The 21,303-nt window shown below is 27.2% G+C and overlaps 1 protein-coding gene and 1 long non-coding RNA gene across 3 annotated transcripts in view; one reads left to right on the top strand and one right to left on the bottom strand.

Moving 5' to 3' along the window:
* The window catches only part of LOC100214827 (tubulin-folding cofactor B), a 44,283-nt gene that overhangs the window by 6,364 nt on the left and 16,616 nt on the right, over window positions 1–21,303 (bottom strand). For both annotated transcript variants that reach the window (XM_065805423.1, XM_065805422.1), the window contains 4 exons: window positions 16,884–17,021; window positions 16,539–16,638; window positions 9,579–9,767; window positions 9,379–9,451 (listed from right to left, as the gene is read on the bottom strand). In XM_065805423.1, the coding sequence (XP_065661495.1) occupies window positions 9,379–9,451; window positions 9,579–9,767; window positions 16,539–16,638; window positions 16,884–17,021 (500 nt within the window). The remainder of the gene's footprint in view (window positions 1–9,378; window positions 9,452–9,578; window positions 9,768–16,538; window positions 16,639–16,883; window positions 17,022–21,303) is intronic.
* LOC136084737 (uncharacterized) lies at window positions 8,812–19,039 on the top strand. Its single transcript, XR_010640813.1, has 3 exons — window positions 8,812–9,117; window positions 9,966–10,144; window positions 18,542–19,039. It is a non-coding gene; the product is annotated as an uncharacterized LOC136084737 (long non-coding RNA).

Genomic DNA, 21,303 nt, shown 5'->3' with positions numbered 1-21,303 from the left:
TTAAAAAAAAACTAACGAAAAAAAAATTCTTAACAAAAAAAGAAACGAAAGAAAAATTCTTTACACAAAAAAGAAATTATAAAAACACTAAAATAAAAATAAAAAACTTAAACTCGAAGCGAAACTTTTTGTTACGTTTTTTATTACATTTGAAATAAATGTTATTAAAACTTATCTTTTTAAACGTTTTATTAAAGTTACTCAAAACACTTTTAAATTAAGTGACAAATTGTTGCAAATGATTGTTTATTAAATGAACAAATTTTATCAATCTTATTAAAAAGTATTGTATATAATATTTTTAAATTATATAAACATTTATTTTTTCAAAAAATTTGCCAAAAAAAAAATCGTATAAAAAAATTGTTTCTTTTTAAAATAGTAATTTTTAATAATTTCATGCTTTAATTTGTAAGTCTAGTTAAAAAAAAGTTTTTCAACTTTTTTATTTGCAAAAATAAGAAAAAAGTAAATAAAATGCGCCTGCAATTTAAATAAAATAAACTACCAACAAGCAATTTAATTTAATTTTAATTTGAGCATTACAACTTTATTAATAAGCGCTTCACATAACAAATTTAAAAACTATTATAAAAGATTTCAACTTATTCATTCCTATTGTAATAAAAAAAAAAAAAAATTTTTTTTCAAAAAATAAAATGACTATAAAAATGAATTGTATGAACATTACTAAATGCTTAAAATCTTTTATATTAATCAACAAAATACATGCTTATATAAATAAATAAAATTATTTTATATTCTTGTATAATTCACATAAAATGTGTAAAAGCAAGTCACAAAACAAGCATTCAAAAAAGGTTTTGAACTTATTCATAAATTAAAGTAACTTAAAAAAAGATTCATTCTTAAAAAATAATGGTTAAAAAGATATTTAGGAAGACATAGAAAAATAGTTTCAAACGTTTAAATTAATCATAAAAAACACATGCCCACATAAAAAAAATTTATATATAATATTTTTTATTAATTTACACATGCGTTTATGTAAACAATCATTATAATTAATTTAATGGTTTTATTTAAAGCGTAAAATAAAAACTTTAAAAAAGATCAACTGTTAAAACATCAAAATAGCGGTGGTCAAGTTGTAAAGAAAAAAAATATTAGTGTGGTCAGTTACAGAGCGCGATCACATCCCATTCTTGTCCAAGCCTCTCTCTATATATATGTGTGTGTGTGTATATATATATATATATATATATATATATATATATATATATATATATATATATATATATATATATATATATATATGTATATATATATATACACATATATATATATATATATATATATATATATATATATATATATATATATATATATATATATACATTGTCCAAGCCTCTTTCTCTCTATATATATATATGTGTATATATAGATCTATAGTTTGTTGTCTTTGGGAAGAGCGGAAGGAAAAAAGTGATTCTTACGCCAACACATACGTCACTTTTAATTACATTTGACTTTCGTCCAATATTTTTGTGTTGGACGAAAGTAAAAACCATTAATTTAATTACAAATAAATCGTTTTTTAAAAAAACCACAATAACGCAAATTTAATTGACCAGAATGTTTTTAAAAACATTCTGAATGTTTTTAACAATATAAACAATGATTTTATTTTTATTTTTTTTAATAAAATGTTTTTATTTTTATTTTTTTTAATAAAATGTTTTTATTTTTAATTTTTTTAATAAAATGTTTTTATTTTAATTTTTTTTGCTGTAGATCATGCGCGGAGTGTTGCTACATCGACTATTTTATAGCCTGACTCGCAAGGGAGTGCTGCTACATCCACTGACAAATAGCCTGACTCGCAAGGGAGAAATTTTTATAAAATGTTTGAAAATAATATTTGTTTTATGTAAAAATTATTATTTTGAATTTCATTGCATAATAACCATGGTTTTTCAACTAAAAATAAAAAAAGTGCATTTTTACAGGTTTTTCAATAATTTTTTTTTTTTAAAGTTTTTTTCTAAAACAATTATTATTTTTGAACTTTTTATAAAATTTCACTTTTTTTGAGTACCAGGTTGATCTACTTTTGAAGAATTTTTTTTTCCCAGAATATTAGGGGCCCTAAAATGTTTAAGGGACTAGAGGCAACTCTAAAAATATTTTAATTTCGAAATTTTTTGTTAATTCAGTGATATTTTATTATGTAGCATATATTTAGAGCTATTACAAGGCAATTTTAAAAAAATTCTGTTTTCCAATGCACCCGATTATATATATATATATATATATATATATATATATATATATATATATATATATATATATATATATATATATATATATATATATATATATATATATATATATATTAGGGTGGTGCTCAAAAAACTTTTTCAAAGTAAATTGATGGGACAACCTCTATTTTTGTTCCTTTTAGCATAACAAACTTATGTGCAAAATTTAAATAACAAAGTATTGAACATTGAAAACCATGAAAAATTAACTATAATTTCAATATCATTTTAGTTTTTCATTTTGTTTTGAATGGAAAAATGACTATTTAGTCCTGTTTAACAACACTAGATTTCTTGGCATCTGGAAACTGTTTTCGATGCTCAGACATAACCTGGAGAAGTGCTTGCTTTTGTCCTTCATCTTTTGTTAGAATTTGGTTAAAGTCTTGGATAAGAGCAACTCCTCTCTCTGCTCTGTCATTCACAACGCTCAAACCGGCTACAAAATGCTTAGCTGCAATAAAAACTTGGTCCTCGTTCCACAAAGATGAATCCAATTCGAGCCAAGAAGTTGAGATGCCCAGTATAACAAAAAACCTCATGGTGTTCGAGTTAATGAAATCAGCAAGCTCTGATGATGAAATGTTGTTTTCACGTAGTTGAACACGTTTTGCAGGAATTCCATTTCCAGTTTTTGTTTTCATTGCATTTACCATCTCGTATTTTGTAGCTGCATCAACACGATCATCAAAAAAGCTAAAGGCAATCAGTTCCTCACTGAGGTACCACATATGACGAGACAATGCCTTTATCGCTACATTCGCAACATTTAAATTTATTGTCCTGAATTGTATGAGTCGTTTAAGGCACATGAGATCATTCAGTGGAGCTTGAATGGACAGTGAAGCAGTAAACCATGAGTTAAGATAGACAAAGCAGACAAAAATATTCAAGAAACGTGATAAATTTATTTCACGCTTCGTCATGCGAAACTGGGATCTGAAGAGAAAAATTTTGATTGAATAAATAGCCTTGGCCATCCATCTGGCCCGATGCATAGCCCCAGGAGCCATAAAATGAACCCCGCGAGGAGGAATATGACCCAGGTAGATCAAAGACAGTTCTAAAAGTTCCCTATAATCATCACGAGGCTGGTTCTCTGTCAGCAAGCAGTTCTGAATGAAATCAATAGCTTCTTTCATCATTTCTCTGTTGCTGCTAAAAACTAAAGCTGTTTCAGGATCTGATATACCGTCTTCATATCTGTCACGAACGATTGATGGCCATGCTGTTTGAAACCTTTTAAACATCAAAATGTCTGGTCCAGTAGATGGTCCAGCTAATGAGTTAAACACATCTCCAAGAACAACTTCAAAAATATGGTGCCGACATGCAAGATGGAGCAGCTCTTTATTCATCTTTTGTTCAATAAGAACTGCTGCACCAGAGCGAATCCCAGAATTACTGGCTGTAGTGTCAAAAGACATGGCTTTTATATTCTCTGCAAGATCCCAGTCGTTGATTGCTGTTACAACTGCATTTGCCATTGCCTCTCCAGTGCCATTTGGGAGCTTAGGCACATTCAATAGACGTTTTATACCTTGACCCGAAACAAGAATAGGCAAGCGATCTATTTTTTCATGTTTTCCTGATATATCAGGGAGTAACTTGCCATCCCAATGCACTACGAGTGGAACATCCCTAATATTTTCACCAAAACTTTCCTTCAATTTCAAAATTGTTTCGTCTCTATGTTTCATTCTATTGCGTCGAATTGACCAGCGATTCAGAGCTAGTTCACTTGGGTTTTGACCAACAGCAACTGAGAATGAAGTCAAAGCATAAACCGCAATTCGGTCACTGATCTTCGTTCGATGCTGCTGCAACTTGTGGACTGACAATATTTTTTGGACGAGGTTGTTTTGTCTGCAGTGTCACTGCTGAGTCATGGTCAGAATCTACGTTCTCATTGCAACTTTTTTCTGAATCTGATTCAAATGTTTCAACTACAGCTTCACCGTTGCTGACAGCATGTCTCAAGTTTTCTCGTTCTGTTCTGGCTTTTATAGCCTCTTGTCTCTCATGTTTACGCTTCAACTTGACTGCCAATTTTCTGTCTATTTGTGCCATTGAACTTGAGTGTCTTCCATTTCCAAGCTGAGCTTTAAGAAAAAGTTTGTCTTCTGGATTTTGTATAAGCCTCTCGGCATCAACATGAGAAATGTCGAACGTATCTTCAAATGATGCAACAAAGGCTGTTTCTTTCGCTATCTGAGTTGCTCATCCTCTTTTTGAAGCCTTTTGCAGATTTCTCCACTCGTTGTATATTTTCTCTAGCCTCGCAATTGCATGTTGCAATATTGTCATTGGCATGTAAGCTTTGTTCCAAAAATCAGCAACTGTTTTAATAGTAATGTCCGAACTTTCTCTCACAGTTTTTTTGTTTATTTTCAACTGATGGAAGAAAAACTGTAATGCTTGCTTTCGTGACGGTAGTCTAGTACCATTAATGGAGGCATTTGTGAAACCGAGAAGGTAAATTTCGGTTGCAGATCTAGTTGCAGGTTTTGATTGTGACATTTTCTGATATTTATTAATCTAGAAAAATACAAATAAAGTTATGCAATAAGCATGATGTGAATTGCAAAAGTTATAAAATTTTATTCATTTAGTATATATTCAGTGATATCCATTATTCAGTATCTTTTTTGAGTTTAGAGATATGAATTTATATAAAATAAAATTCAAAGTAGTTTACATAATTTATATTACAAAATAACAACTTAAATGTATACTGACTTTTCACAATTGAGATATTCCACTGCAAAATTGTTAAAAATAAAATTTTTTAGTTAACATAATTAATTTGGTAGTCTGATAGGGATAAACATACAAAATGGCAGTTTGGTGGCAAATTACAAGGAATTCTGGGATAGAAAAAATAAGTAAGTGGGCTGCAGCTAAGTAGTTAATAATTAAGCACTATAAAAATTTATGCACTATAACTATTTGAATGTAACAAATTTCTAAAAATGCTATAAAGTAAAATTTCTGTTTTTTTTATCTGTATTTGGAAATTTATAAATATTTTTCATATACAGAACATTAATTAGTTGATAAATTTAACAACTGGTCAGATTCTCAAAAAAAACATAAAGAGTACACCTCATTGAAAAGACTTCTGCTTGTGTTCAAAATGGATTTATAGATAAAAAAATTTATTTAAAGATTTCAATAATATTCAACAACACATTAATTTACACGGCTATCTTTTCTATTGCGTACATGTGATTTTATCAGTTGGCATGTGGCACCCATTAATGAAGGAATATTTTTATGAAATTTTGCACATGAGTTCATGAGATCAATAGGAACAGGACTAGAGGTTGTCCCAGACAAAATCTGAAAATTTAATTTTTGACTACCACCCTATTATACATATATATATATATATATATATATATATATATATATATATATATATATATATATATATATATATATATATATATATATATATATATATATATATATATATATGTATTATGTATGTATGTATGTATGTATGTATGTATGTATGTATGTATGTATGTATGTATGTATGTATGTATGTATATATATATATTCTTACTGATGTAGATATTATTATATATTTATTATTCTATATTTTAAGTGTTTAATTTTTTCTAACACTTAAAATATAGATCATTTAAAAAGCACATGATATCCTTTCTATTTCTATGTACATTTAACTAAGCTTATACTTTTTTGAATCCTAAAACTTTGATTTTATTAAAAATGATTATCAATTTGAATTCATATTTGATAATCATTATGATTAGTATTTCAATGAAAATGTAATACCAAAAAAAAAAGATTATCAAATGTTATTTTATGGTGGTATTATTCTTTTTTAAATCATGACGAATTGTGTATTGATGGGATCTTTTTTTAAATTTTTTAAATTCCAGCGGTGTATGAAAATTAATAAATAAAAATGTTAATGCTTAATATTGCAACAATTATACTAGCATAATTATACTATTTATAATTTTTCATATTTCCATCTGACATTCTCCTCTGGAACAATACTAGCAGACTGTTTTTGCCTCTATAATTAACACTGTCAGGACATTTTATTTAGACAAATGATTTCTACCTTATGAGAATTGTCATTGGTTTTAACAGTATATACTTTTTAACAATATATACAGAGGGTGACAAAACTATTAGTGACACTTTACTTTTTTTGTAATTTTAAAGTTTAAACAAATTTTGCAAGCAAACATATTGTCATTAAATAACTTTTCTTGTGTATTTTAGTTACTGATACCATTATTACTGTTTTTAAATAGTGGCAATACTTTCAGTTCACCATATCTGTCAAAAAGTTAGCTTATTACTCATATAGCTGTCAATTGTTAAAAAATGTGGTTGGAGTTAGTTCAAAATTGAGTGCAATTATTCATTTTTGGAACAATTTTTTGCAAGTTTTTTGAGTTAAGGACTATTGAAACAGAAGTACTGCTTAATAATTTAATTAGTTATGGTTAATTCATAACTTTTGCTAACTTTAATGGATAAATCCTGATTCATAAGCATTCTTACCTCTCATTAATTTTTTTAGTTTAGGCAAGCCTTCAGACTTAACTCCAAGAAAATGTAGGGATGTAAAAACCTTACTTCTTCATTCTACACATTCTCAGAGAAAGATAGCAGCAGTTACAAGTGTTTCAAAGTCAGTAGTGAACCTAATCAAAAGAAAAATTGATACAATTGTGCCCCTAGAACCAGACCCCATCAGCAGAAGTGGCAGAAAAAAGTTTACTACTCCACGTTGTGACATAAAATCAAAGACATCTGTCTTAAAAACAGAAAAAAAAGTGTGGCTCAACTAGCTACAATGATAAGAAAATAAAGGAATCAACATCTCTAAAAAGACAGTTTGGAGAAAGTTGGCTGAAGAGAAGTAAATGTTTCTTCGTCCAACCAAAGAACCATGCTTAACTGAAGCCATGAAAAAAAAGCGACTGGTATGAGCTAAAAAACACCAGAAAATGACTATTGAAGACTGGAGTAGAGTAAAATTGACTTATAATATTGTAAGAACTCTAAAAAATTATAGCTTTATAACTTAAAAAATCCTTGTAATATTTTATAGGTCTGCTTCTTGGACAAGTCAAAAATTCAAACCTTGGTGGACAAAAGCTCATTTGTTTGACGCTGCCCAGGAGAAAAACTCCACCAGGACTGCCTTATGGAAAAGGTTAAACATCCTGTGAGTGTAATAGTGTGGTCTGTGATCTCAGCCATGGGTACAAGTTCCCTCTACATTGTGGGAACCATGAGGGACCATGAAGCACACCAGGTCCAAGAATGGTTCCTGGTAATGAAGAGTATATGTTCATGCATGACTCGTCACCTTGACAAAAAGTTAAGAGTGTTACAGTATTCCTAGCTGAAAAAATTGTGCGCATTTTGCCTTGGCCATGGAATTAATTTGACATAAACCCACACAACAGGAATTAGCCAAAGAGATCATCACTACCAAGCAGTAATTGATAGAATTCTTATTAGAGAGTGGTATAACAACCCCAATCTCCAGGACAATGCAAATATCTGCATAGAAAGCATACCCTGATGCCTAAGAGCCATTGTTGTAGCAAATGGTTGCATTACAAAATATTAGGATTATTACCTTATTTGTTATTTTAAAACTTTTTATAAAAAAATAAATAGCTATGAATAAGTAATTATGTTGTTTTATATTCTTAATAAAGCTCTCTAATGATAAAAACAATAAAAAATAACTACAAGATACGTATTTAATCATTTAAGTAGTTTAAATTTAAAAATTAGTAAAAAATTTAAGTGTCACTAATAATTTGGCCACACACTGTACTTTCTAACAGTTTTCTAATAATTCAAATAAATTTTTCTAACAATTTATGTATATTTAAGTATTATACATAAAAAAAAAGGCTATTCATAACTATTTTTGAAACACACAGGACTTCAAAAAATCAGGATTCAAAAAATCAATAATTTACAACATTACAAACCAAAGTTCTATGATTTTACACTGAATAAAGATTTAAATTTATCATGATAATTTCATTTTTTTTTGAATATAACTTGGAGCAAACAATTTTAGTACCAATGAAAGTCAATTATCAAGAGATAGCATTTTGATGAGAGATAACTTTTGTTAACAAAAACATCTATAAAAAAAATACTTTTTTTGATTTAAAAAAGGTTTTCCATATTCATTTTATTTTTAATTTGATTATGAATGTTATGTTCAATCAAAACCTAAAGCACTGAGTTAAGTATTGAAATGATTTGATTTTTTAGATGTAGAGTCCCTTTCATTAGTTATTATATTTTCATTATCTATGGTTTGCACAATTTTATCTGCAATCAGGGCAGGAGTATTTGTTTAAATCTTTTATAGTTTTTTAAGGATAGCACTGTGTGTTAGAATCAATAAATTTTCACTTTTTTCATTAGGAATTTTTTATTGTCACTTTTATATTAAATTTATATTTTTATTAATAAGTTCCTCAATATTGTAACATTTATTGAATTGGTGTAAATTTATTGCTTAAATTTCAATAGTTTTACGTAATTTTGTGTTTGTAAAATAGTTGGAGCTGTTTTACTGCAAAATCTATTTATTCATATAGGGGAAAGCAAGGCACCACAATCTCTGTTTTGTATTTATTTTTAAATATATTTGAATTTACATTTTAGTACAAGTAATTTAAAATTAAATTCATTAACAAACAGTTTTTGTTCAAACAATCAAGTAAACAATTAAAAGATATGCAAAAGATATGGTGGGATTTGAATTCAGAAATTCTTACAAAGCAAGCACTCTACCACTACAACAATTGTAAATACAAAATGTTATTTTCTATGGGAAGAATTACATTTTATAGCATGATTTAATTTGCTTTTATAACCTAATAGAAATCTTACACTTTATCAATATTGGCTAATGAAAGCTGCTGGCATTTAAAAAAAAATAACTTATAGATAAAAAAATAACCAATAACTAATAATTATAGGTTATTTTTAAAAACAGATAAAAAATAAGTAAACTAATATTATGACTTTTATATCAAAACTAAAATACTAAAATATAAAAAGAAACCTTCCATCATGCTTGCCCAGTGGTTCATCATACTTTACACCAACCCAAAAACCCTTATTAAATTTAACTTCACCTAAAAATTAGAATTAAAATTGTAAAAACTTATTTCATATTTAATAAAAATATAACAAATTTAAATTTTTAAAAACTTGTAAAAAACTAACTTTTTATTTATTTTAAGTATAATCTCTTGATTTTACCTAGATACATGATCATCCCTCGTTGTTTCGGAAAGTTTTTTATTGAGACTTCACAACGATCATTTATTTTGAATGTTTTTCCCTTTGCCTCTTCTTCTTTTTCTACTTCTGCTTCTCGAACTTCTGCTTCTTTTGCAGCCTCTGAGAATTTCCCCATCTTATTTTTCTTCATAAAATTTCTGACACTATCTTTAAATAAAAATTAAATTATAAGCTGAACCTACAAAAATATAATTATAAATACATACATTTTATTACACCCTAGAGGAAGTAGGTTTAGGCAAAAAAAATTGTCCCAGGATCATGTCAAACCTTTCTGGAACTAAACTGATGTCTACTTTAAGAAAATAACACCAAGCATTGCATTCACTAACTTTTGTTTATCAGGTACATCATCAAACTCAGACTTAAGCACTGTCTTCCCTTCAACTGACCACTGTGCAATTTTGGCTTATCAAACCCTATTGCTTTATATGGCTTACAATGCAAACTTGTGTGAAATCATGGTGGAAACTTGTGTAAAGACATGGTGGAAACTTGTGTGAAGACATTAGTGGAAACTCTAGGTAGGTTTTATCATATAACTATTGTTTCTGTGATTTTTCCGGCATTAACTTTAGAAAATGTAAAGCTTCCTCTTTTGCATATTATGTTAAGAATAGATTAAAAAATGTAGAAATTATTGTTAAAGGAATGTAAGACTTTAGATAGCCAGGATGGTTTATCTTTATTTAATAGTGAAAATGTTAGAACAAGTGAAATGTGGGCTGCTAAAAGCATTGATTATTCTAATACAGCAGTTGTGCTTATTAGGTGAGCAATTTGTTGCAAATCTACTGGCACAATATAGCCCTCGAAATAAGGGTCAGCATTTGGCAATGCTGACCTTGTTTTTATGTTTTATAATAAGACCTTTGTACAAATTTTTTTGTGCCAACCTGATGCTGACCTCTAAAAGATTGAGGTTATTATCATTATTAAAATTATTGCCAAACTTATTTTTCCTAATTCCGAGGGTTGAATATATATGCATTAAATCCTTTTTATACTTATTTGTTATTTTAATATTTTTTAGTAAACGGTAAAAAAATATTTGTTTAAAAAAATTGAAGGTAATTATAATGGTTCAAGAATATCAAAAACAATTATTTTTATAAATTTCTCATTTTTGACATTGTTGACTTTTATCTTCTATAAAAGAAAAGCTTCTTACTTCTATAAAAGAAAAGCTTCTATTTGCTTTGCTGAACAGTATATTACTATCGTTAGCGAGCACAAATATTTGATTCATCAGTTTGATTTTGGGCTGTATAGAGGTGATAGGTTAGCCGTGATTAAAAATGCTAGCTGTCCTTTATACTTCTATTCAATGTAACATAAAAAGAGTGAATTACCTTGATATTACACTAAACTTTAGCGACTGCAGCTTCAAACCTTTCCATAAACCTGAAAGTTTGTTAAACTATATCCATGCCAGCTCTAATCACCCACCAAGTATTTTAAAACAGCTGCCGACCTTTATTGAACAAAGATTATAATCAAACTCTTCATGCAAAATACTTTTTAAAAGCTTTGCTCCTCAAAATTCAAAAAGAAGCCCTAATAAAGTCTGGACATGACAGCAATATCCAATTATCACCTTAATCTAAACTTACTGAAAACTTTACATTTTCTAGTGCACCACAAGCTTTACAAGACTTTTACACAAAAATAAGTTACAGCTGCACATGAAATATAAGTACTAGTATCAAGCCACACAACAGACACATTTTGCACAATATAAATATCGATAATATTAGAAACTGCAACTGTATAAATAAAACTATGCGTTCTTTAGAAAATCAATGCTTACCTAAAAATATTGTTTATAGGGCTACTCAATCACAACCTAACATCAATCACACTAAGAAATCTTATGTTGATATAAGTAAAAACTCCTTTAAGATCAGGTTTGCAAACCACATAAAATCTTTTAACTTAGTCAGGCATAAAAACGAATTTTCTGAGGAAATTCGGAAACTTAAAGAAGCATTATACTGATAATCAAAAAATGTCAACTCTATAACCCAACCTCAAAAAGATGTAATCTTAAATGTAAATGCGTAAATGAGAAATATTTTATTTTGGCATACAATTAAGAACCTTTGTTAAACACAAAAAATAAAATAGTCTCATTGACATAGATATAAGTTTTTACTATCACATTTCAATACCTGTTAAATAAATTCCCGTTTGATGTGAAAGCTGACATTTAATCTTGTTGCAACACAAATTTGTATTTTTATAACGGTTTTTATTTTAATGATTGCCAAATGGCATGAAACTTAAAGTACTATAAAAAAGTCATGTTTTTTTTCATTCAAATACTTTTACAAATGTCCATACCATAAAACATCGAAAGAGGTTGGCAAAAAATTGCCAACCTCTTTCGATGTCGGCAGTTACTTTGGCATTGCTGAATGCTGACCCTAATTCCAAGGGTTGTATATATATATATTAGTGATTGACCGAAAATCTGTTTTAGTATTAGTTTCGAACGAAATTTCAGTACTTTTTATTAATTTGGTAAAAACCGAAATTTTGGTTGAAAAACATACCAAAAACCGATATATATCTAATTTAGAAAAACAGTTATTTTTTAGAATTTTCACAAAAGTATTGAGAATTTTCACAAAATATCTCAAAAAAATCTTGTTTTGCAGAGAAAATCTGCCAGTTGTTAAATTTTGCTATTAACTTATATTGCCGACTTATATATTAAACCTCAATTTGGAATACATATGTAATTAATGTTAACATTATACGAGTATAGAAAACAACAAATGTAAAATTGCATTTTTAAAAAATTTTTTCTCATAAAATAAATTTTAACTTGCCAAAATTTCAGTATTGGTTTCGGTAAAATATTTGCTAAAATTTCGGTTTCGAAACACACACACACTCACACACACACACACACACACACACACACACACACACACACACACACACACAAAATTGATTAGCATTACAAATAATGAATTGTACAATTTTATCTATTGTTAAATAATGAGTAAAAGTTAGTTAAGAATGCAGGAAAAAAAACTGATCATTTACGAGTTGAAAAGGCAGCAAAGCTGCCAATGTTTGGTGGGAGGTAGAGGTCACTGACACCATCACAAAGAATACGTAGATATTTTTGAATAAAGGATTGCTGATAGGTAGTAGTGATTACAGTATTTAGAGCGAATGGAATCTGTTGGAGTTTCTGCTATTGTTGCGAGGTAATTTAGTGGTTATCGGATGGTTTGTATCACCAAAGATCTTTTTAAGGATATTAATACAGGTCTTATCTAGTAATTCCTCAATGTTAAAACAAATATTGAAACAGCTCGAGTTGGTTGCATCAACTCTGATGATGTGCAAGGAATTTTTGTGGAAATGTTGTATCTCTTTTTTTTGCTGCAAGACTGCAAGAAGTAAGAATTGGGGCACTATATATCATGTGGTTAATAGTGTAAGACCTGTAGATTTGTAGAAGGTTGGGCTGGGTGTGTCCGATTTGATTAAGGCACTTGAGTAGAAATGGCACTGATTTTATAGTGTTGTGCACTTTTATCCATTGTTTATCCCTACATATATATATATATATATATATATATATATATATATATATATATATATATATATATATATATATATATATATATATATATATATATATACATATATATATAATTTTATAAACATCAATAAAAACGAGTTCATCTTAATACTAAATTTATTTTTTAAAAGAAATTTTTGCTGGATTGTTGTGACCAACATCTTCAGCTTAAATCTAAATTGATACCATTTTGTTGAGGGGCATATTGGTGGTACTCTATTTCAAGTGCCTCACAAACTTTCTTAATTAACTTTTTAGCATCAACTTTTAGAGTTCTGCAACTGTGCCAGTTAATTTGTTCTGCACAATGTCTCATGTGTGTGGCTAATGCAGATTGTTCTGTTTTATTTCTGTAATAACTTGATGCAGATCGTTCTGTTTTATTGAAATACAGTACCACCAATGTGCCCCTCAACAAAATGGTATCAATTTAGATGAGGGACAATATGTATCAACAAAATTTTGGACACTATTTCTGGCTTACTTACGTCAGAAAAAGATGAAACTATCCCATTGACATAAAATAGAACTGCCGTTTTAAAAATATGATTTTTTTTTTTTAAACATCTTTGCTTCCAACAAGGCTGCAAGCAACCACTAATTAAAGTTGGAAGTTACTGAAAGAGAAAAGATGAAGATTGTAGAGCAAAATAACGATTGACAGACGACTTAAAGGATTGCAAATTATATGAATCAGGAAAGCAAGATGAAGGGAGCGAAGTCCAAAAAACTGATGTTCGAGGAAAAAAACTAGGTGAATAAGAGTTTTTGGAGCACTTAGGAACAGTCACAGAAAAAGGATAACACTTAATTGAATGACGAGTAACACGATAATGAATTTTAGTAGATGGCACAAGAGACGCTAGCTCTTTAGAGCAATGCCCATTATAGTATTTGTAGAAAAGAGAAAGAGAAGCAACATTGCGACGATGTGATAATGGTTGGAGGTTGGCTGCAAGAGCAGGTCCAACTATGTTTATAATGTGCTTTTGCACCTTGTCTAAAAGAGAAAGGGCATCATCAGAAGATCTGCCCCAGATATGGCAACAGTATTCTATACAAGGCTGGATTTGAGATTTATAGAGATAGAGAATAGAATCCGAAGTAAGAAAGTGTCGAGTTCGATAAAGAGATGCAACCTTAGCAAATGCTAATTTTGTAATGGATTTGATATACGGTTTCCAAGAAAGATCGGAAGTATAAGTTAATCTTAGAAGGTGAATGGTAGATGACTCATCGAGTACATCACCATTCATAAATATAGGAAGATCTAAATTATTGCGATAACGATTGGCTAAAAAAAAATTGAGTTTTGAATCTATATTGAAGTTCACCAGCCACTGTGAGCCCCATGCTGTAGTAGAAGTGAGATCCTTTTAAAGCTCAAATGCTCCCTCCAAGCAATCAGAGAGTGTTGGCTTCTTATCACGACAAGAATAAATGGTAGTATCATCAACAAACAATGCCACCTTAGGTGTGAGAATATCGTTAATATAAACTAAAAAGAGTATAGGGCCAAGGATAGAACCTTGAAGAACCCCTGAAGTTACAGAATAAGAAGAAGAGTGCTTTCCATTCACAACTTTTATACAACGATTGGAAAGGAAAAATTCAATAGTCTTAAAGATGTTGCCAGGTACACCATAAGAAGAAAGCTTATGGAGATGATATAAATAAAAACAAACAAAAAATTTTTAAGCTGAAACCACAGGTCACAACAATCCAGCAAAAACTTCTTTAAAAAAATAAATTTAGTATCAAGAGAAATTTGTATTTATTGATGTTTATAAAATAATAATTTACATACTCTCATACATGATGTCTACATTCAAATATATATGAATATATATATATATATATATATATATATATATATATATATATATATATATATATATACATATATATATATATATATATATATATATATATATATATATATATATATATATATATATAATTTAGTTTCATTGGAAAACTATTTATTAAACAATTTTTAGTGATATATATATAAGCTTAGTAATATATATATATATAAAAGTTTTTAATTAGAATAATTTTGTTCATCCAAATTAAAAAATATTATGATTGAAGGTAAGATAAAGTGACATTATGTGTCATTAAGTGAAATTATGTTTTTAGTGAAAGTATATCTTAATTCATAGAAAAATTGAAGATAACCTAAACGTTTAATTTCCCTAAAATTACCACATCTATCATTAAATAGTAAACAAATAAACAAGAAAAAACAAATAAAGTTTTTAGTGATGTTGAAAAAAAATTATCTTGGCTTCCCATATTAAAAATTTACAGTCAAAAGTTAGCAAGGCCATTGGCCTGGGTAGTACCAAACCAACAAAGCTTAAATAAATAAGTTTGTAAAAACTACTATGTAGAAATCAATTTCCAGATTAACCTTTTTTAAAAACATCATCTTGAATACCTTTTTTTGATTTTTTTTTTTTGTTTGACTTTTAATCTCTGAAGCTTTTCATATTAGGTTTAAGTAAAATTTTTTATGGCTTATAAATTAATCTTAAAATGTTTTTAAATATCAAAAATATAAGTTTTCAGATTATTTTTGATAAAATGTCAAAATTATTGAAATAGCAAAAATCATAAATTTTGCGCATTTATTGGATAATTAAACATTTGAATTATTTTGATAAATGTTTTTAATCTTTTTATAAAACAAAATTATCTCTAAAGTTTTAAAAGTTACATAAGTTACTAACTTATTAACACAAGTTACTAACTTATTAACATAAGTTTTAGCAGTACTAACTTAGAAAAACTTAAAAAAAAAAAACAAGAAGCTGTATGTCCACCTTGAAACATCCATGATTAAATTTCAAAAATCTTTAGGCTGTTAATTCTGCTTTTGTTTGCAAAAACTTGATTTAATTGCGGGAGGTGATACAGTTTCTAATCTTGGCATGAAGGTCTTTTCAAAAATAAAAAACAAAAAAAAAACAATTAAATTTAACTAATCGCTAAATTTAACAATTTTTGTGGTTTGTATTTGGAATTGAAATAGTATAAAGAACATTTGGTAAAAATTTAAGCTTATTTGATGAATGTTGTGAAATGTTATGTGTTAAAAACTGAAAAAAAGTTGTTGATTTTTTTTATCACAAATAACTTTCCATGCTTAACCCTATATGAAAATGCCATTTATAATATCAACTGAAATAGTAAAATAATAAAAAAACATTTTGTTTTTTTTATAATTTTTTATTTTTCTCTTTTATAACTTGGCATTAAAAATTTTAAATTGTGAAAAACATATATATGTATGTTATATATAAAACTTTAACCTTCTCTTTTATCATACTCCTCTTCTTTAAGTTCATATTTTTCAACTTTTGACAAGTCATCAAATTCTCCAACTTTACTATTTGGATTTTTATCAATTACCTGTAAAATATGTTTACCATTATTGGTCATTGCATCATTATTATATGTTGTTATTATAGATCATGTTAAATAGAAAAAAATATAAAGTTAAAATACAAATTATTATTATAAAAAAACTGTTACGATTAGGAAAATATTATGACGAAAATATTTAGAACTACATTTGTGCTGAAGATATAATGAAGTCATTCAAATTCAATTTTTTTCTGTAATGACAAACACATTTTCATTAAATAAAAACTAACATGAAGTATCCAATTGTTTTCTGGAGAATAATATCCAAGCATTTTACTATCATCTAAGCTCGAAATAAATGTTTTGTTGTTGTATAGCTCTAACTCCATATAAAGAGCTGTCACTCCTGTTATCAACTCAAGCTTTCCCTAATAAAAAAAGAAACCATTATAAAACTCATATATATATATATATATATATATATATATATATATATATATATATATATATATATATATATATATATATATCAGTGACATTTTCATTAATGTTAGGAAAAATTAGAAGTAAAAATAATTGATTATTTGAATGTGAATGAAAACTGAAATCAGCAGTTATCTGAAAAATGAAAACTGAAATTAAATTAAATATCAGCATCAGAAACATATCAGCATCAGAAATCATAAATTTTTTATTTACAATAAAAAAAACTGATACATCCATATGCGTAGTTCAAGACAAAAATAATGAGGGTGAGGGTGGTACAACTCTAGCTGGAAAAAAGGCCAGCAACTTGGTAGCACATAATCAGAAAAAACATAAAGACAAACACAAAATTGATTTGGAAGAAATAAAAAAAGAGATGCAGAAAAACAATTTTCGAAACGTAAAATTGATAAAATTGATTCTTCATCTTCCACAGATAGTGGAAAAACAAAGATTCAGACAACAGGAGATTGCTTTGAATGTAAAATAATCAAGTGGCCAACATAATCATATGAATATCAAAGGATTTAATTTAAACACAAGCTTTTTTGCTTTATTTTAGTTAAAGAAGCATTTCAGTTCTCAAATATCACTTTTGACAAAATAAAAAATGTAACTAAATTTTGATCTGGCTTTTTTAAACAATTATTATTATTATTTTTTTTTTTTAAAAAAACAGTATATTATTTTCACTGACAAATTTATTTGTATATTTTTCACTTTCAATCTTTTCAATCCTAAAAATAATAATATTTTTGGTTTTTAAATTTTATTAGAGCAACTTGTTTTTAAAAACCTGCAGCGGTATTCACTTATCTCTGTTAAACTAACAGAGTATTCTGAAGACAACTCATAGTTTAAAAAAAAAATTCTATTATTAATACTATATTAGCAAGTTATCATTGAAGTTCTTTTTTTTTAAAAAACTTTTTTTATACTTAACATACTAAAAAAGGCAAAACCCAACACCCAAACATTAAAATATACTTTAATTTTAACAAGAATACTCAGCCCTTGAAATTAAGGTATGTATTTGGCAATGCCGACCTAACTGCCAACCTAAAAATGTTTGAGGTAGACAAAAAATTGCCGACCTTGTTTCTATGTTTTATGGTAAGACCTTTGTATCAAATTTATTTTGCCAACTTCTAAAAGATTGAGCCTGGCAAGTTATTTCCAACCTAATTTTTTCTAATTCCAAGAGTTTAATATTTTTATTGGCACCAAAGTTAAACACTTTAATTAGACCAGATTTAATTTGAAGGAAAAAATCAACAAGCCGGAACTTTCCTTTGCGATAAAAATAAAAAAGCGTTAAAAATAAAAAAGCATTTTTGTTAATGTCTTGATATATAATTTGTTTTTGTAAGTTTAATTAACTCTAAATTTACTTTCATTTTTAATAAATGAAAGATTAATAAATAATGATTTTTTTAATCCTCTTTCATTTGTTGTTTGTTAGATCTAATAATTGCTGGCTTTATTCTTACACTGGAAATGAACACCTGGCTCCATGCAGCAAAGATATATACAACAAGTATGGAGATGAGCCTGAATTACAAGAAGATGCTGAGTCAAATGGATCTGATGTGAATCTGCTGATATAAAGCGCTTTAAATTCTTGTCAAATAAAATTCTTTCAAATAAAGGAATTATTAATAACCAAGAAAATGTCACTGTTGCAAGCCAATTATTAAAATATTTGGACATAAAGACATAAAGGGTGATGATGCAAGTAACAACCTGCTCTTTTGAAAACAAAAGCGAGCAGAGTAGATTGCAGGTGTATGTGGAAAAGATTTTTCTACTTTAAGGAACATTAACTGTTGGATGTTGTAATCAAATAAAAAAGTCATTAGAGATTTTTTGTGAAACTAAACAAGAATATGTTATTAAAAGTTATATTCTCCTTCAGTTTAAAAAAAAAGCTTATTTCAATTTAACTGAATCATTAAAAGACTATTTGCTTGCTTATTTACATTGTATTATATTGATAATATTGTCTTGAAATATTTATAATGATAATATATATATATATATATATATATATATATATATATATATATATATATATATATATATATATATATATATATATATATGTATGTATATATATATGTATTTATATAGTATATATGTTACTGTTACCCGCAGTACCAGGAATTAGCTAAATGCTTATGTTTATAATATAATTTAATATTGCAACTCTGAGTTTTATGTGTTATCACAATCATCAGGCAAGTAGTAAAAGTTTAATTTTGCTACGATTTGTTTAGTGGACATTATGGTTTATATTTGTATTTTAGATCATTACGGGATGGAAATTGATTAGTAGTTAGGTTAATAATATTATTAATTTGTTTTTAGTTGGCTAATAATTGTGAAATAGTTTTATGTTTAATGTTGTTTAAAATATTTTTTAGGTGTTAATTTGTATTATTTGTGTATTAAATAAGAAAATAAAAATAAGAAAATAAGAATTAAAATTGATATAAAAATATACATAATATTATAAAAATTATTACAAAAGCTGTGTATGTGAGTAATTTATTAGTTAGCCTAGAGATATATGGAGCAGATTAGTATAGTTATTTTTATTTCTAGTTGTTAGTGAGGTTTGTAGCGAGCTTTGTAATTTTTTAATAAGAATTTATTTTTGTGGCGGCACTTTGATATAATTTCGGTTCTCTTATTTAACAGTTCTTCAGGTTTTGGATACGATATAATAGCAAATTTCTCATACAGACATAGTGGGCATCTTTTGGAAATATTCGAGTAGGGGGGGTACTGATTTGAGAATAGACCATGTTAGCATAGGGGTTTCATTAAAATTGTTTTTTAAATCCCAGACATAGTTTGATAGGGTAGAATTTTTGTATTTAATATTGTTGAATGATGATTTGTGGTTGTTGTATCTGGTTTTCCACTCACCTTCCGTTAATCCTATATAAACTTTGCTGGGTTGGTTTTTTGCTGCAATGATGCATTTATATATAATATTTGTGGATTTGCACTTACCATTCAGGGGGCATTCTGCTTTGTTTCGACAGTTGCATTTTGGATCATTATTTTTAATTCTTGGGAAGATAGTTTTTTTGTTGTTGTTTTTTATAATTTTTTCTATATTTTCAGTGCAACTGTAGCTTACCTTTACAGTGTTTCTGTTTAAGATTTTGTGAAGTTTGTGTGTCTTAGGGAAGTTTTTTTCTAGTTAATACAAGAACATTTTTGCAACATTTGTGGAGATGTTTTTATTAAATGGGGGGTTGAACCATATGATATTACGTTTATGATTTTTTTGGGGTGTTTTTTGTTTTATCTGATATTTGAGGGAGTAGTTTTTGTATCCGCTATTTTTTAGTGCTTGTTCATTTTTGTTTTTAGATTGATTAAATATAACTTCGCAGGAGGAATTTTGTGATAGTCTTTTTGATATTGAAGTAGGTAAGTGTTTAATATTTTGTGGTGGGTGATTAGAAGATATGTTGATATAATGAAGATTATCGTTGGGTTTTTTGAAAGGCTTATGGGTGTTTTGGGCTAAATTAAAAGTTACATCAAGGAAGTTAACTGATTTAAGATTTGTTTTTATGTCTATTTGAAATCCAACGTCTTTAAACTTTTGGATTATTATTATGTATATATATATATACATATGTATATATATATATATATATATATATATATATATATATATATATATATATATATATATATATATATATACATATGTATATATATATATATATATATATATATATATATATATATATATATACATATATATATATATATATATACATACATATATGTATATATATATATATATATATATATATATATATATATATATATATATATATATATATATATATATATATAGTTACATAGATCTATAGTTTGTTGGCTTTGGGAAAAGCGGAAGGAAAAAAGTGATTCTTACGCCAACACATACGTCACTTTTAATTACTTTTGACTTTCGTCCAACATTTCCGTGTTGGACGAAAGTAAAAACCATTAATTTAATTACAAATTAATCGTTTTTTAAAAAAACCACAAAAACGCAAATTTAATTGACCAGAATGTTTTTAAAAACATTCTGAATGTTTTTAAAACATTTTGAATGTTTTTAACAATATAAACAATGTTTTTATTTTAATTTTTTTTAATAAAATGTTTTTATTTTTATTTTTTTAATAAAATGTTTTTATTTTTATTTTTTTT

The sequence above is a fragment of the Hydra vulgaris genome, chromosome 09, assembly GCF_038396675.1.
Source record: "Hydra vulgaris chromosome 09, alternate assembly HydraT2T_AEP".
NCBI lineage: Eukaryota > Metazoa > Cnidaria > Hydrozoa > Anthoathecata > Hydridae > Hydra > Hydra vulgaris.
This window is presented reverse-complemented; position numbering and strand designations above follow the sequence as displayed.